Source organism: Talpa occidentalis, unplaced genomic scaffold, assembly GCF_014898055.3.
Source record: "Talpa occidentalis isolate TD23 unplaced genomic scaffold, MPIMG_talOcc4v2.1, whole genome shotgun sequence".
NCBI classification, from domain to species: domain Eukaryota; kingdom Metazoa; phylum Chordata; class Mammalia; order Eulipotyphla; family Talpidae; genus Talpa; species Talpa occidentalis.
Genome location: NW_026555331.1, coordinates 154377718 through 154392513, shown reverse-complemented (window position 1 = coordinate 154392513; position 14796 = coordinate 154377718). Strand labels below are relative to the sequence as shown.

The following is a 14796-nucleotide window of genomic DNA, read 5'->3' as shown; positions in this document are numbered from 1 at the left end:
GGTTTTGTTCTTACAGTCAATGGACTATTTCCTCCACTTCCTCTTTTAGGTACTTATGTTAGTGACAACAAAAGCTATTAAATTATATTTTTTACTGTATTCTTCCTTATTAAGAAATTTTCTTGGTAATTTAGTTTTAAAAAAACTAGCCTCTTTTGGATCCTCCAAGGACGGCATTATATTGTTGGTTATTTACTTATGAAAACGTCCATGGACTGAATCAAAATCCACAATTATTTTTATTAATCTAGAACGCCTGGCCGAGTTGCTTTCCAAACCCCAGGACGTAAATGCGGCTGTGAGTGGCCGTGTCACCCTCCCCACTGCGTCCCGGCATCAGCAATAAACAGGGCGGGAGGCCCCAGGCCGCTACTGGGGGTTGTCCTGAGCTGGCCTGTCGGGCCGCCTGCAGGGGAGGCCAAGCCAAAGTCCTGTGTGTGGGCCTCGTGGCGCCAAAGACCTGATCCCCACAGACTGTTCCAACCGTGCATATCTAAATCCCCAGCAAGGGCTAAACACTTTGGGGGAGTTCTGCTCAGTGGTGATTGGGGATCGGAGAGACGGTGGCTCAGCTTCCATGACGGCCCCGTGAAATCTCTGCAGTGAAGCTCGGCTACATGCGGTGAGCCCGTGTGAATGCACTGCTGCTGGGGGTTGGGGGCGTGAGAGAGAGAGAGAGAAGAGAAGAGAAGAGAAGAGAAGACAACCAGGGGGAGAAAGAAATCGATCTTGTACTCAGTGGCAAAAAGATTCACGAGATTTTTCAGGAACCACCAACTTCTAAAGACCCAGCTTGAGCCACGAGATACAGTCAGTGTTTCGTTTTTCAGAGGCGAAGAGAGAGATGTCGGAAATTTTTATAATTTGTTATAAAATTATGAAACTTATAATCTGTGACAAAATACTACATCTATAATTTGTTCATTTGTTGACAAGAGTTTTATAGGAGCAGAAAAATAAAATATGTTAAGCTTGACATTTAAATTATTTCTAAAGTGAGAGTGAAATACAATGCCCTGCAATTCCTGGGACATCAAGTGTATCATGCCAGTGAGTGAATGCTTAGGTGTGATTTTCGTTATTTTTAGAAATCCAAGGGATCACCCCCGGCTGAAACCACCAGCTTCAGGCCTCGCCTCACCCCGGGAAGCCCTGGAGTCCCGACTCCTGCAGGGAAGGTGCTCAGAACCATGTTGGGGGGATCCTACCAGCCGCCCTGCCCCCTTGGGGTGGCCTCCAGATCTCCTGCTTGGACCCTCACGCCCCTGCCCGAGCCCGAGCCTGAGCCCCAGCGGGTGCCCGTGGGCAGAGCGGGGCGAGCCGGGCCGTCCTGCTGTCCTCTGGGAGGTGTGAGGAGAGGCCAGCCCGGAGCCCAAGGGTGACCCAGAAGCTCTCCCGCGGCCGTAAGGCGTGGCCCTCACTGCCCTGCCCTGGGTCCTTCCCGAGGAGCTGGCTCTGAGCAGCTGCCTGGGGCAGCGGGGGCCAACCGCGGGCGGGGCGCTCCCTGAGGCCTGGGAGCCACGAAGCTGGCGGGGGAGACCGAGGCGAAGGCCAAGGCCCTGGGGCCTCCCATCAGCAGCGCCATAGCTTCCCCCCGCTCCTGCCAGCTCAGGGGTACCGGGCAGGCCGCCCTGAGACTGCAGCTGGCCTCGCCCGTCACAGCCCTTTTCTCTGAGGCCCGAGTCCCTGAAATCAGCTCAAAGCCTCTGGGTGTCCAGTGAGGAGGGGGCCCCGGGCTGGTGGCAGAGAGGACACAGCTGAGGACCCCAGCGGGAGCAGGAGCTGCTGCTCCGGGTTGGGGTCCTGGGCAGCTCGTGCTCCCCCACCCCACCAGGGTGCAGGGGACCCTCAAACTCAGGGCCTCAAACTCACTGCCACGCTCAGCACGGCTCTGACAGTGGAGCAGGATGCCCGCCCTGAGGGGCCCCCGAACCCCGCTGTCCCGCAAGAGGGAGCCGGGAGGGGGGACAGGGGTCCCGGAAGGGTCCCGAGTCGCGGCGGCTCCGGGACGCGTCCTGGTTGGCGTCTGCTCAGGAGCATCCACACGCGGCTGGGCATGACCAGCCGAGCGGCCGGGGCACGAGGGACAGCGCCTGCCCCACGCGGTTGAGGCAGCGGGAAGCGGCGGCTCCGAGCAAGGGTCGCGACCCACGGAACAGGCTCGCCCTCGGGAACCAGGACCCTTTCTTGACAGCAGGTGCTCCCTGGAGCCCCGGTCACCGCCCCAGACAACCTCAAACACACGACGGCCGCAGCCTCCGACGGGAGCGGAGGGGCGCGAAACCCGCTCACGCTCCGCCGCTCCCTCGTCTCTCCTCGCAGGAGGGGACCCCACCCCTACCCCACCGGCCAGCGGGCTGCACGAGAAACAAGTACGTTTATGATTAAACCGCAATAAACTTGTTCTTTGAAGAAAAAGGCGTCTTTACACCCAAAATCACAAGCACTTAAATGGCAAGTTAGGTGTTCCTGAGGGGGGAGCAGGGGGCGCGCACGGCCCTGCAGGGGTCTGGGAACCCCCCTGTCCCCCCAGGTGCCGAGGGCTGGGCTATCTGGCCGGGCTCAGCCCCTCCTCTGTAAACGCAGGGTCCACTCCTGTGTGGCCGCCTGTGCCCCAGGATGGAGCGCGCCGGCTTCTGACCCACGCACACCACAGACATGCACCGTCACGGGGGGCTTGTTTCAAGTCTGGCTCTTTGTATAGAATTATCCCTCATTTCCTCATTTGCTCCCCCAGTTTCCTGGACAAGAAAATGACAAACTCCTTAATTCATTCCTTCTATAATGAAAGCGAACCCACCGAAAAGAAGAGTTAATCCTCCAGGTTGATTTTTGGCCCACAACGTCGGTATCTTTCATAGACAACCTGCCCTGCACTTGAACGCCAAATCTCAAGGTCATTTGAATCTTTGGGCAAATGGGTTTTTCCCCAAATTGCAGAGCAGTGCCTTCCCATCGACTCCGAACTTGTCTGGAAGCACAAACTTCAGGGAATGTCATCAGAGGAAGTTCCGGAGCCCCTAAATTAATATTCCCTGGGCATGTGGCGGCGAGAGCTTTTTTTTTCCTCCACGAGATCGAGCAAGTCCTCCTGAAGTATTCTCTGCATTATTGCAATTGTTCTGTAATGTGTAAAGCCTGAGGACTTTATCTTTCAATTATATATGATATGCAACACTTGTTCCTGCACCTGCAGAGAAATTTCCGGCACACTGAAAGAAACTGCTTTCATCTTATTAAATTAGTGTGGTTTCAATTTCACATTATCTTCAGTTGCTCAGCCTGTAGTAGTACAAGTTTATTGCTTCTGCTTGGCTATTCTAAAAGTTGAGACCTAAAGTCATTTTCTGCTTTATTGACTTGCAGGAGGGAAACTGAAATTATCCTGGTCATTAGAGAGAGTACTTACAATTTTTTTGCCTTCTATTAACACAGTAGAAATATTGGTCTCCACATTCCGCAGGATCACGTTGCCTTTCTGTTCTCTGTAGATGAATTCTGTATCTACAAGAGAGGAAATAAAACAGAGACATGAGATGTGAAGGACTCGTGAAGCCTTTGACGGCCACTTAGATGAAGTGAACTGTCTTGTGAAAAATAGATATCCTTTGCTTTGTCAAAAGCGTCCTTTAGGGCCTTCCTGGTGGCACAAGGGGTTAAGCACCACACTATGAAGCAGTCCACAGCCTCTGCAGCACGAGTTCGATCCCTGGCCGGCCGGGGAGTGACCCGCAGGGCGCGGCAGACCTCTCCTGTCTCCCGCTGCTCCCCTCGGCAGTGTATTTCATCAGTCTGCCTGTTCTGCTCCCTGCTCTGTCTCTGGTGAATCTTCTCACCCCCCGCATCTCTGGCCTGTACCCCGGTTCTTGTATAAATAAATAAATCTTTTAAAAAAAAAGTACCTGTTTAAAAAAAAGAGAAAGAAAATTGCTACAAAAATGGGTGGAAGATGGTACTGAAGAGGCCAGTGTCTGAGACCTGAGCGTTTGGGGTGAAGTGTGTAGGGGTACACCTGCAGTACCCACACCTGCAGTCTGCGAGGTTGTCCTCCTTTTGTCCACGAGCCTCTCTGCTGCCCCGAGGCTCCGGCAGTTTTCCTGGCATCCAGGTCTTTGAATCTCTACCTTGTGTTCTCAGGACCTGACAGGGGTCCTTGTAAAATCAGCCCAGATTGAAATATCCCCTAGAAAGTCAGCACGAGCACTGAATGGGGCAGGTGCATGTGCGAGCGTGTGTGTGTGTGTGTGTGTGTGTGCGCGTGTGCACGTTTGTGTGTTCATGCACGTGTTCTCGCGTGTGGACACATAGTGCGGATATGACAGACAATACAAAAGGCTGGGTTCTTGGCACGCAGCCAGGGACAGACAGGCCCGTCTTTCTGAACCGCTGTGAGGGGAGGGCAGGGCATCTCACACCCCCTCTGCGATCAGCGTGTGCAGACCCGGCTCCCCACCCGCCGTCCAAGCGGTACCATCACCTCAGTGCTCTGTGGAGCCCGCTATCACGGAATTAAGTTCTTTTCTCGTGTGTCCCCCTTTTCACCTGCTCTGGCTCCAAGTTCTCTTTCCCGAGCTGTGGATGTGGAGCTCAGTCTCCAGCTTGATTTCCCATCTTGCTAATGACGCTACAGAAGCCAAAAATTTCCCTCTGTGGATGGCGTCCGCTACATCTCACAAATTTTGATATGTTGAGCTACATTATTATTCAGTTCAAATTATTTCTAATTTTCCCTGTAATGTCTGCTTGGTCCAATGAGTATTTAAAAACATTTAATTTTCAAATATGTAAAGTTATTCTGGGCCTCTTACTTTTATTGATTTTTAATTTAAACTCAGTGAATCAAGGATACTCTGCACATGAATTCAGCCTTTAAAACGCATTAAAACATGAGTAAGGCCCACGCTCTGGGCTGCTGTGGTAAGCGCCTCAGGTGCATAATTAATGTCATCACTGACTTTTTCTGGGCTGGGCCATCCTTGTTTTCCCCTCGCCTCCTCCTTCGGATTTCCTGGCTTTCATGTCATCATTTTGAATAATTTTTATAATAATGATTTTCCTATTTTTAGTTGTTATTCTTTTAATTTTTAAAAGTTGAGGTAACACTGGTTTATATCACTGCCTGTGACTCCGCGGCCCGGGGCCGCCCTGCAGCTCTACGTCACTGCCCCGCACCCACCACCAGGCGCCCGAAGCCCCCACCCCAGTCCATCGTGCTCCCCCCTTGTTGTCTTCTCCTCCCCACCCCGCCTTGGTAGCCCCCGTAGTCAGATTTCTAGGTTTTGTTATTGGTTTGCATTTGTCTGCCCATGTGCTCGGCTTCCCTAGAGGCCACGTCTACGTGACACGGCCCAGCCTTTGTCCTCCTCTGCCTGCCGCGCGGAGCCATCCCCGCCAGGTGCATCCTTGTTTCGCAAATGGCAAGAGTTTACCTTTTTGACACCCGAGTAGTATCCCATCTCGTGTCTGTCGTGTGAGACAGGGGCCTGGCTCCCTTCTCTGCGTGTGGCTTGTCCAATTTCCCAACACCTTTTACTACAGAGAGTTTCCTTTCTCCAGCACACACACTCGGGGGGAGCGCGGACGGCGAGCAGGGCTGGGGGGAGTGCCCGGCGGGGGGCGGCGCCGAGGTGGGAGGGCCAGGCTGCACCTCCCAACACTGATGTAGGGAGTGTGCTTGGAGGCCTCAGGGCAGGCGCGCAGCTTTCACGCGAGTGTTTCCGTCTGAAGGAGCCGGGGCTCCGACATTCAAAACAAGTGCTCTGGGGTTCCTCTCTCCTGCTTTGGATCACAGAATTCGCCAGAGGGAGGCAATGTTGGCCCAAAAGAGATACAGCAGCTTCTCCTAAAACACCAAACCCCTTTTCTTTAAAATTAATTTATAAAACTATATGAACTTGGGGGTTCATCCTCACATCGAGGGGTGAAGCCTCGCGACCCCGTGCCCACTGCGGCATGGTTGGCAGCAGCCACGTCGGGGGCTGCCTCGTGCCAGTAGAGATGGGCGTGCGGCACGCGCACACTCAGCTGTCAGGGGGACGAACACTGCGGGGCCGCACGGGGTCACGCCACGCACAGTGGGTGGGAAAATGAGCGGCCATTTCCGAACGGTCTCTCGCACGTGGGGTGTGAGTCACCCAAGCAGACGAGCAGCCACAACACACACCACCCCGAGTGTTTCTAGGTCCTTTCTCGAAGAGCCGCCGCGCTCACTGGTCCCGCCAGCAGGACAGCGCCTGGCGCCAGCTGCGTGCCGTTCTCAGGGGGCCACAGAAAGACAGTGAGGACCTTTTGCCTCTCCCTTCCAAACTGGAATTGGGGTGCGGGTTCTCTGAGGCCGGGGGCCTAGCATGGCGGGTTGGGGTCGCGGGTCTCACACCCTGTGGGCTTCGACTTAGGGAGGGACGGCACAGTCCCCACTGGACAGCACGGGTGAGGCACTGACAGGCGCCGCAGCAGAAACAGGCGCAGCTGGGAAGTCGCTGGGACGCAGCTCCGTCCATTTCAAAGGCAGCCCTCGTGGCTTCACACCCCACAAGTTCCCACAAGACCCCAGAATGTCCAGTTTTATATCTTTGCTGAATGTCCCCCGCAAAGAGCTCTTTTTAAAAAGATTTATTTATTTATGCATACAAGAATGGGGGTACAGGCCAGAGGTGTGGGGGGTGAAAGGACTCCCCAGAGAGAGTGGGAAACAGAACAGGGGGATCCACTGAAATCCACTGCTGAGGGGAGCAGCGGGGAGACAGGAGAGGTCTGCTGTGCCGTGTGGGTAGCTCCCTGGCTGGGGATGGAACTCATGCTGCAGAGGCTGCGGACAGCTTCATAGTGCTGAGCCTTAACCCCTTGCGCCACCAGGGAGGCCCCACAAATAGCTCTTAAAAACTTTAAATCTCCACTCTTCTCATGGGGAGCAACTTCTATGTGCCTCGACAGAACTGCGCTCAGACTCCAAAGAGGCGGCTCACCCCAGCCCCAGGAACCAGCAGAACCCCGTGGAGCTGACACTGTCGTTTATCTACTCACGTGACCCAGGGGGAACAACTCTTTGTAGAATTAAGATTTGTTTTTTTGCAATTACTTTTGTCACCGGGATTTATCATAAAAGAAAATCGAAGGTGAGGGCGGCTTCAAAAAAAACAAAAAAACATTTAGGTGGACGATGAAATTGAAAAAACACGAAAGAAGTCCCTGGTAGTCACGTGTGTTTACGAATATTTACGCGCAGTTACAAAAATCTGAGACCCCAAGAAGCGGTTCCGATGCCGCGGCTGATACTTGGTGACTCTCACAGCAGTTCAGTAACAAGTGCGACGGGGGTGTCCACACCCTGCCACTTTGAAATGGGCAGAGACCCCACACCGGCTGGGTGGGTTTGCAGGGGGATGTGCGCCCTGCCTTCCCGGCCGCCCCCTCCTGTCCTTGGCGCTGAGTGAGCTTGTGGGTCTGTAAATTGTATTGCGGGGCCCGTAATGAGCAGCATCTGCCAGACATGCAAACGGATGTGTCTGCTGGAGATGAAACTGGCCCCCCACCCGCCCCGTGGAAAGAGTCAGGTTTGCAGCAAATTGAAGTTCGCATTTCTGATGCTCACAGTCTGCCTTGCTTATTCTTTTCTGATTTTGTGGCTCTCTCAGTCATGAGCCAGGTGAAATCTGAGACGTGTTATGATTACATTCTGCAGGGCTTCCTGCTTCCTGCACGCGAGTTGCTACTCGGTGTGACTGCAAGTCACTTTGGGATTTGGGGATCCCCTTCCTTCCTGCCTGCCTCCCTCCCTCCTTTCTTGTTTATTTTCTTACATCTCCGTTGATTTTTGCATAGTATTTGATTTCTCTGGTTTAGTCCCACTGAGTTCTCCCACCATCACAGCCCCCGCCATGCACCCTTCCCTGTGGTGACCCCTCCGCCTTCCCTGCCGGATGCTTCTGATCCATGATCAGCCTGCAAGCCTTGCCTCCTTCCCCCACACCCCCCTGTTTGGTGTCTGCATTCCACATGTAAGTTTATATGGGGAGACACCCCGTATTGAGCGTTCCCACACCTCCAAATAACCTCCCAAGTCATACCAAATTGGAACGTTCTAGTTCTGGGCGGTGAGGGAGCCTGTGACACGAGGCTGAGCCTCGAGATTGGCCTCTAGAAAATTCTTCAGTTAAAACTCATCACGTGCCGGATGCCACTGGCCGGCTTGTTCGGAAATGAGCCGACTTGCACAGTTGCCTCTGCGTGGCCCTCACCACTGCGACTTAAAGCAATCGCCCCGCGCGGGCAGTGGGCAGGCTGACCGCGCACAGGAGAAAGTCACTGCTCAAGTCAATTCTGTCTCACGCAGAAAAACAGCAGCGATGACCAGAGGTTCCTTTACCCTCCCGGGATGAGCGGGGGCACCTCAGAAGGCACAGGGCAGACCTGCCCAGCACCTGGGCCAGCCTTGAGCACAGGGGCACAGAGGGGCTGCCGGTAGGTGGCCTCCAGGACAGGCACGCGGTGCCCCCATCTGCCTGGGCTGCGCTGCCTGGACCTGTCCACTCAGGCAGGACGGCCCCCCCACACCCGGGTCAGGAGAGGGTATGGCTGCCCCGTGCTCCCACCTGGCAGAAGAGGAGCAAGATCACCCACAGGCTCGCGATGACAGAGCTGCCCTGTGTCATGTCTGGCTCTGGCCACAGGGGCTCTGCCGGGTGCTGGGGACTAGCCAGGCAGGCAGAGCGGGGCCATAGGGGAGCGTGCTGCGTGTCGGAAGGAAGGGTTTGCGTTTGCAGCTCGCGAAGGAGAGCCCATCTCTAACCACGCGTCGTGAACCGAAGGGCTAGGAAGTCCCCACCTGAGCCAGCGGTGACCCGGGTGACCGTAGACAGACACTTGGCTTGGCGTTCCCAGCTGGCAGAAGTGGGGATCCGAGGGATGGGAGGGGCTACCTCCTGTGGCTCAGAACAACACCAGGGGTCAGTGATTAAGTATCCAGAACCACTCACGCTGTTGGCCTCTGCTGACGGGACCCAATGCCACTGCTCCACTGGGCCCCTCCACTGTGGTCCTCCCACGGATTTCTAACGTGACCGTGACATGTCATGGACATTAGCGGCCCTGACACACGTGGGGGCTTTAAGAATCCCAGCAGGCCAGGGCTACCCCCTGGGTGCAGGGACATGGTCGGCGCCAGCCCCAGCAGAGGTCGGTCAGGTCTGCCAGTTAATGAGGCTGGCGTGGGTGGAAACCCAATTTCATCCTTACCAGAAGTCTTTAAAATTAGAAATCCTGCCTGTCCACACTGTATGTGATTCAGAGGCCAAAGCAGTCAATAAATTTAAATTCTACCCATATTAAAAAAAAAAGTCAAAACATTTCTGCTAAAATGAGACCACATCAAGGCCTACATCTACCACTAAAAAAATCCTGACTTAATTTAAGTTTCTCTATGGTCCTTGAATTAAAAGGATAACTAAGCTTGAATTGTCAGGATCCTAACCTGGCTGTTATATTCCACCGCTAAGGACAGATTTCGGAAGCAAGGACCCGCTCCCGCACAAAAGAGCAAGTGATCTGCACCGAGATTCAGCAAACACAGAAGGGCTCGGCCATCTCAGGGGCCTCTGGCTGTGCGGCCTGCGACGCGAGCCTCGTGTGGGCACCGCCTCTAGGGTGGTGGGCACGGAGGCCCCGCCTGCATCCCCAGGCTCCCCGGCCCCTTGCCGAGCTGCGTGTGGGGTCCCAGCACCAGCCCAGCCGGGAATGGGGCTCCTCCTGGTGGGCATGGCCTTCCTGCCTACTCGCCGGCGAGGGCAACTGTCACTGCACTTGGAAATCAATTTCCATAAGGGCGGGCGTCTCCGACAAAGCCAAAGTGAGTCAGGCCTAGAAACGCCCGGTCTGAATGTCCAGGCTCTCTGAGGAACCTTCTAGAGACACTGTCCCTACTCCCGTTCACGGATTACTATTGGCTAGAAAGGGAAATTAGGAGCATGCTAGTCACCCTGCTGACGCCACCCTGCTGATGTCACCCTGCTGACGCCACCCTGCTGATGCCAGCGCAGGAGAGATGTTTCCCGGTGCTTCTTCACCACCACCATGACCTGACCAAGCACTTTGGGGGCAGGGGTTACTTTTTCTATCCTAAATATGTATTTTAATTTCAAAAGTAAAGAGAAACACACGTTCTCTCTTCAGGTACCATGGGCCGTCACCAGCTACATATTTTCAGCATTCTCTACGGGAAAGAAGGAACCAAAAACTGCTTTGAGACAGGCTATTTGGAGGAACTTAGCTGAGTACGGAGGGTCCTGGTGGTCTGCTCCAGTCAGTGAGGAGACGAGGACAGTGCCTTTTCCCTGGGCGTCCCGCCTGCGGGGTGGCCGCGCCCCCGAGCCGCTTTTCCAGGCTGCTGTGCTGTTCTAAAGTATCAGAAATACAGGTCTGAGCTGCTCCGCCCTCACCTCTGCGCCTGCAGCGCAGACAATTATGAACATCTTAGAGTCTTCCCTGAAAATCCTTGAAAGCACGAATAGGGCGGAAGCTCCCTCTTTTAGCATTATCCAAGGCCACACGTGCCAGCGTCGAGGAAACAGGTTACCCCTCAAACACCAGGGAGGAAAGAGCAACTTGAAAATCCTGCAGGGGGAGGACACCCCCAGCTGGCAGAGGAAGGGCCCCGGAAATCGGCTCCTTCCTCAAAGCGATGAGACTGCGCGACTGTCAACAGTCAACCTCGCCCCAACGCTGACGGTTAAACCAACGGCTTTCAAGCATCCCAAGTGCATTTACTCAGGAGCAACGTCTGAATTTTGGAAAGACCAGCGCGCCGGGTGGCCCATTCCCACGTGCCTCCGCCAGGTCTTGCTAGTCTTGAAAACCAAGGGCTTTCCAGTCACAATAGCCATTAAAGCCCTTCGCTTTGGGGTTCTCGAGGGGAAACCAGCCTCACGGCAGCTCTGCAAAAGCCGGCTTCATCCGTCTGGCGGTTCCCTGGAAACCTGCACTCCCGGGGCTTGTCTGGGGGCTGACTTAGAGCTGGCTCACTGCAAAGTCCTTTCCCTGGGGCACTTGTCAAAACAGTCCGTGACAGTCGTCTAATATAGCAGCTGCCCGCGGTGACGGCGACAGCTGGAATAAACGAGACAGAAATGGGAACGTGGAATGAGACGCCCAGGACACGCTGGTACACTCATGCGTCTTGCCCGGAGCCAGAAGGTTATTTTCACATGTGGAGCACGCGCGTGCTTGGAGGCGACCCCAGAATGTCCGCTCCCCAACCTCTGGCTGACCTTGAGACTCCAGGCAAGCAGGAAGGGAAGACTCTGGCGGGGCTTGTAAATCGCCAGGCGGAGTATTGGGGTTGCGCCCTAACACACACAGAGCCTGTCGGCAAAAGCTGGGAGATTTATTGGCTCAAGGTATTTAAGGGAACTTCTGTCCAGTCATCATCTGGCCACTACGTGAACCCGGCAGGGACCTCAGTGGCCACACGTGAAAAGAATGCAGGCTTCCTTGAGTTAGTTGGCAAAGGCATCACGCACTTAAACAGCAACAACCACCAACAGCAACGAGAGCTGGACAGAGGGTAGTTTGGTCTCCAGAGTTGCCACGCCATGTCATTCGGGTGTCCAGCACTCAACGCCGAAACATAAGACACACCAAGAGGCCGTACAAAGAGGCCCCCGCACAGGGAGAAAAGAGCAATTAATAAAAACTCTTCCCGAGGAACAGTTTATCACGTGATCCACAGGTAGTGTATTAAACATATCGGGGATAAAACCTTGAAATGAGTTATTATTAATATGTTCGAAGAATGAAAGACAGCCAGGTCTAGCAAGCTGCAGAAAAGAACGAGAAATATGTTTCACCGAGCAGAGAATATCAATAAAGAGATAGGAATTATGTTAAATGAACCAAACAGAAATTCTGGAGTTAAAAATATAATAGCTAAAATGAAACTTTCACTAGTGAGTGCAAAATAATAATTGATCTGGCCAGAGAGAGACGCAGTGAGCCTGATGACAACTGAGCTTGTCCAGTCTGAGGGACAGAAAGAAAAGGAACGAGGAGAAATGAGCAGAATTTGAACATTATCAAGGAATCCACATAGGCTAGTGGGAGTCTGCAAGGTGGAAGAGAAAAGGGCAGAACTAATTATCTGAGGAAAAACTGGCCAAAACAGGGGAGAAGGAGACACTTCTCAGCTCCTTCGTTAGGACCACGACTGCTCCGATGAGTGGAGACATCACAGGAAACCTCCAGACCATTATCTTTTGTGAACATCGATAGAAAATCCTCAATAAAATATTAACAGACCAAGGCGAGCAACCTAGAGGGAATCAGATGCCGCACAAAGAGGGGCCCCCCCAAAGGCAGGGTGGGTGTAAGTGGATCAGGGCAGCTCTCCTGGCAACGATGGACAAAATGGCGCCCCCCCCACCTGTGGAAATGCATTTGGCAGCATCGTCTCCCTCCTCATCAAAACATGGAGCCCACTCGTGACGAAAGGGCCCTGCCTGGGCCTCAGGAGCTGCCGTCCTGGAAAGCGTGCGGCGGCCTCCGCAGCTCTGGTGAAAGAGCGGACGCTTTTTCCTTCAGTTCGGGAACAAGGCGGGATCCACCCTCACTGCCTCACTGGCCATTCGCATGAGAGCTACTGGCCCGGCCAGCTGGGCAGGAAAGAGAAAGAAGAGGCAGCCGGAGGGGAGGAGCTGCTGGCTGTGGCCGCGAGGCGTGCGGGAGCAGCCCATGCTCCTCCGGGAGAGGAGGGCGGCAAATCTCCCCGACGCCGGCGCGGGCAGGGCAGGGCACGCGTCGTGATAGTCCAAAGGTGAAACAACCAAATAACAAACACAGAACGGATCAAACCACGTGTGGGACAAGCACCCCGACTCTGAGCAGGAAGGGCACCTCGGGGCAACGGCAACAAGGGGGGTGCCCGAGACACACTCGGGGAGCAGCCGGACACCGGAGGACGAGCGCTGTCTGGCCCTGTGGAGGGGCGGCGCCTGGAGCAGCCACGGGTTCGGGGGTGGAGAGGCGGCTGGAGAGGGGCTCGGGGAGCCTGTGTTAATGGGGACACTTTCTTCTGGGAAGACAGAGAGCTCCGGACGTGGCCAGGGCGTGGGGCACGCAGCGTCGCGGACAGACTCGCTGCTTCTGAAGAGCGCGCGTCCGAGGACTGAGACAGCGCAGGTCGTTGTGTGTCTCTCACCACAGCACAGAAAGAGCTTGTAAAAAGCAGCCACCTTTTTTTTTTTTTTTAGACTTATTTTATGTATTTATGCACACAAGAGCTGGGGTGCAGGCCAGAGATGCGGGGGGTGAGAGGACTCACCAGAGACAGAGCGGGGAGCAGAACAGGCAGATGGACTGAAACACACTGCTGAGGGGAGCAGCGGGGAGACAGGAGAGGTCTGCTGCGCCCTCTGGGTCAGCTCCCTGGCCAGGGATCGAACTGATGCTGCAGAGGCTGCCGACAGTTCACAGTGCTGAGACCCAACCCCCTGCGCTGCCAGGGAGGCCCACGAGGAACCAACTTTTAAAAGGGCAAAAACATTGGTGAGAAATAAAGAAGATAAATTAAATTTTTTTTTAAATGAAACAAGGAGGCTGGTGAAAAATGAAACTTACATAAACATGACCTCACAGAAAGTGGGGACCGTCCAGAAGCCGGGCTCCAGGGAGTGCTGACGGCCGCCACCGTCATCGGGGCTCAGCACCCCAGCCCCAGGCTGAGGGCACTGCCCGGCCTGAGCGGAGCAGCCCGTGGGGCGTGGCAGTTCGGACATTCCAGAGCCCCGGTGCAGAGCGCCATGGAGAGGACGCGTTGTTGGGTGGGCAGGGACGGCCCCGTCTTGGGTCTCTGCAGTGACACGTGCCACCGCTTTGGTCCACTCACCAGTTTATGGCTCTTGGTTTCCCGAACTACAAAGTGGGTTTCGACACGGTCGCTTACATGGTCCCAAGCAGGCAGGTGCCAGGCCCCGGGTAACGCTCGAGCGAGGATTTACACCACGAGCTTACCCCACAAAAACTCACCTAATTTTTGCCCAACAAAAAGTAAAGATGAATATTTATATTATCCATTTACTGTTTGATCTTTTCAACCAAAACTGCCTGCATTTTTAAGAGACAATCTTGGGTATTTTTAGTTAAGAAAGACTATTTTAAGAGGCAGTATTTAATTTTCACTTTCAGAAATATGGTTTTGGGTTGTAATGATCTGTTGGACCAAAAGAGGAGGATGAGACAAGGGTAATATTTCATAAAAATTAGGTCTCATCTGCTGAGCCTCTGACTTATCTATTCCTGCATTCAGATCCCTTCCAAGTCACATCTAACTACATTTAAAAAAAAATTATTGAGGTCCTTGGCTTTGGCAGAAAGCAGTGCTCGCGTTCAAATGATCGTATGTCACATGCTAATGTTATTATAAATGACAGGCAGCTAAATTTACACTCAAGGTAACATTATAGATTAATAAGCGAATTAATAGGTCAGTGATCAGGAAATCAGGCGGCCGGTTAACAAGCCAAATCCTGTCCGTCTCGTGCTCCCTGGACACACGGGGCTTCTCTGTGCGTCTGCATCCGGATCATAAATCTCTACTTTTTTCTCTCTCATTTTTTTTAAGGTCACCTTGGCTCCTCAGCTGCTCGTGACTCAGAGGAGCCGGCTCCGGTGCGCTCAGGCGCTGGTCCAGCCTGGCCTTCCCGGCTCCCGCTGGCCCGGACCCCCGCGTGGCCCGTCATGCGCACCCCCAGCCCCGGGGCGCCGCGGCACAGATGCTGGGAGCGCGCGGGGCCTTGGAGATGCAGTCCC

The 14796-nt window shown here is 54.2% G+C and overlaps 1 protein-coding gene across 3 annotated transcripts in view; it reads right to left on the bottom strand.

Moving 5' to 3' along the window:
- DPP6 (dipeptidyl peptidase like 6) overlaps positions 1–14796 on the bottom strand; it is a 400214-nt gene that overhangs the window by 97932 nt on the left and 287486 nt on the right. For all 3 annotated transcript variants that reach the window (XM_054692782.1, XM_037516312.2, XM_037516322.2), the window contains exon 4: positions 3410–3504. In XM_054692782.1, coding sequence (XP_054548757.1) covers positions 3410–3504 — 95 coding nt within the window. The remainder of the gene's footprint in view (positions 1–3409; positions 3505–14796) is intronic.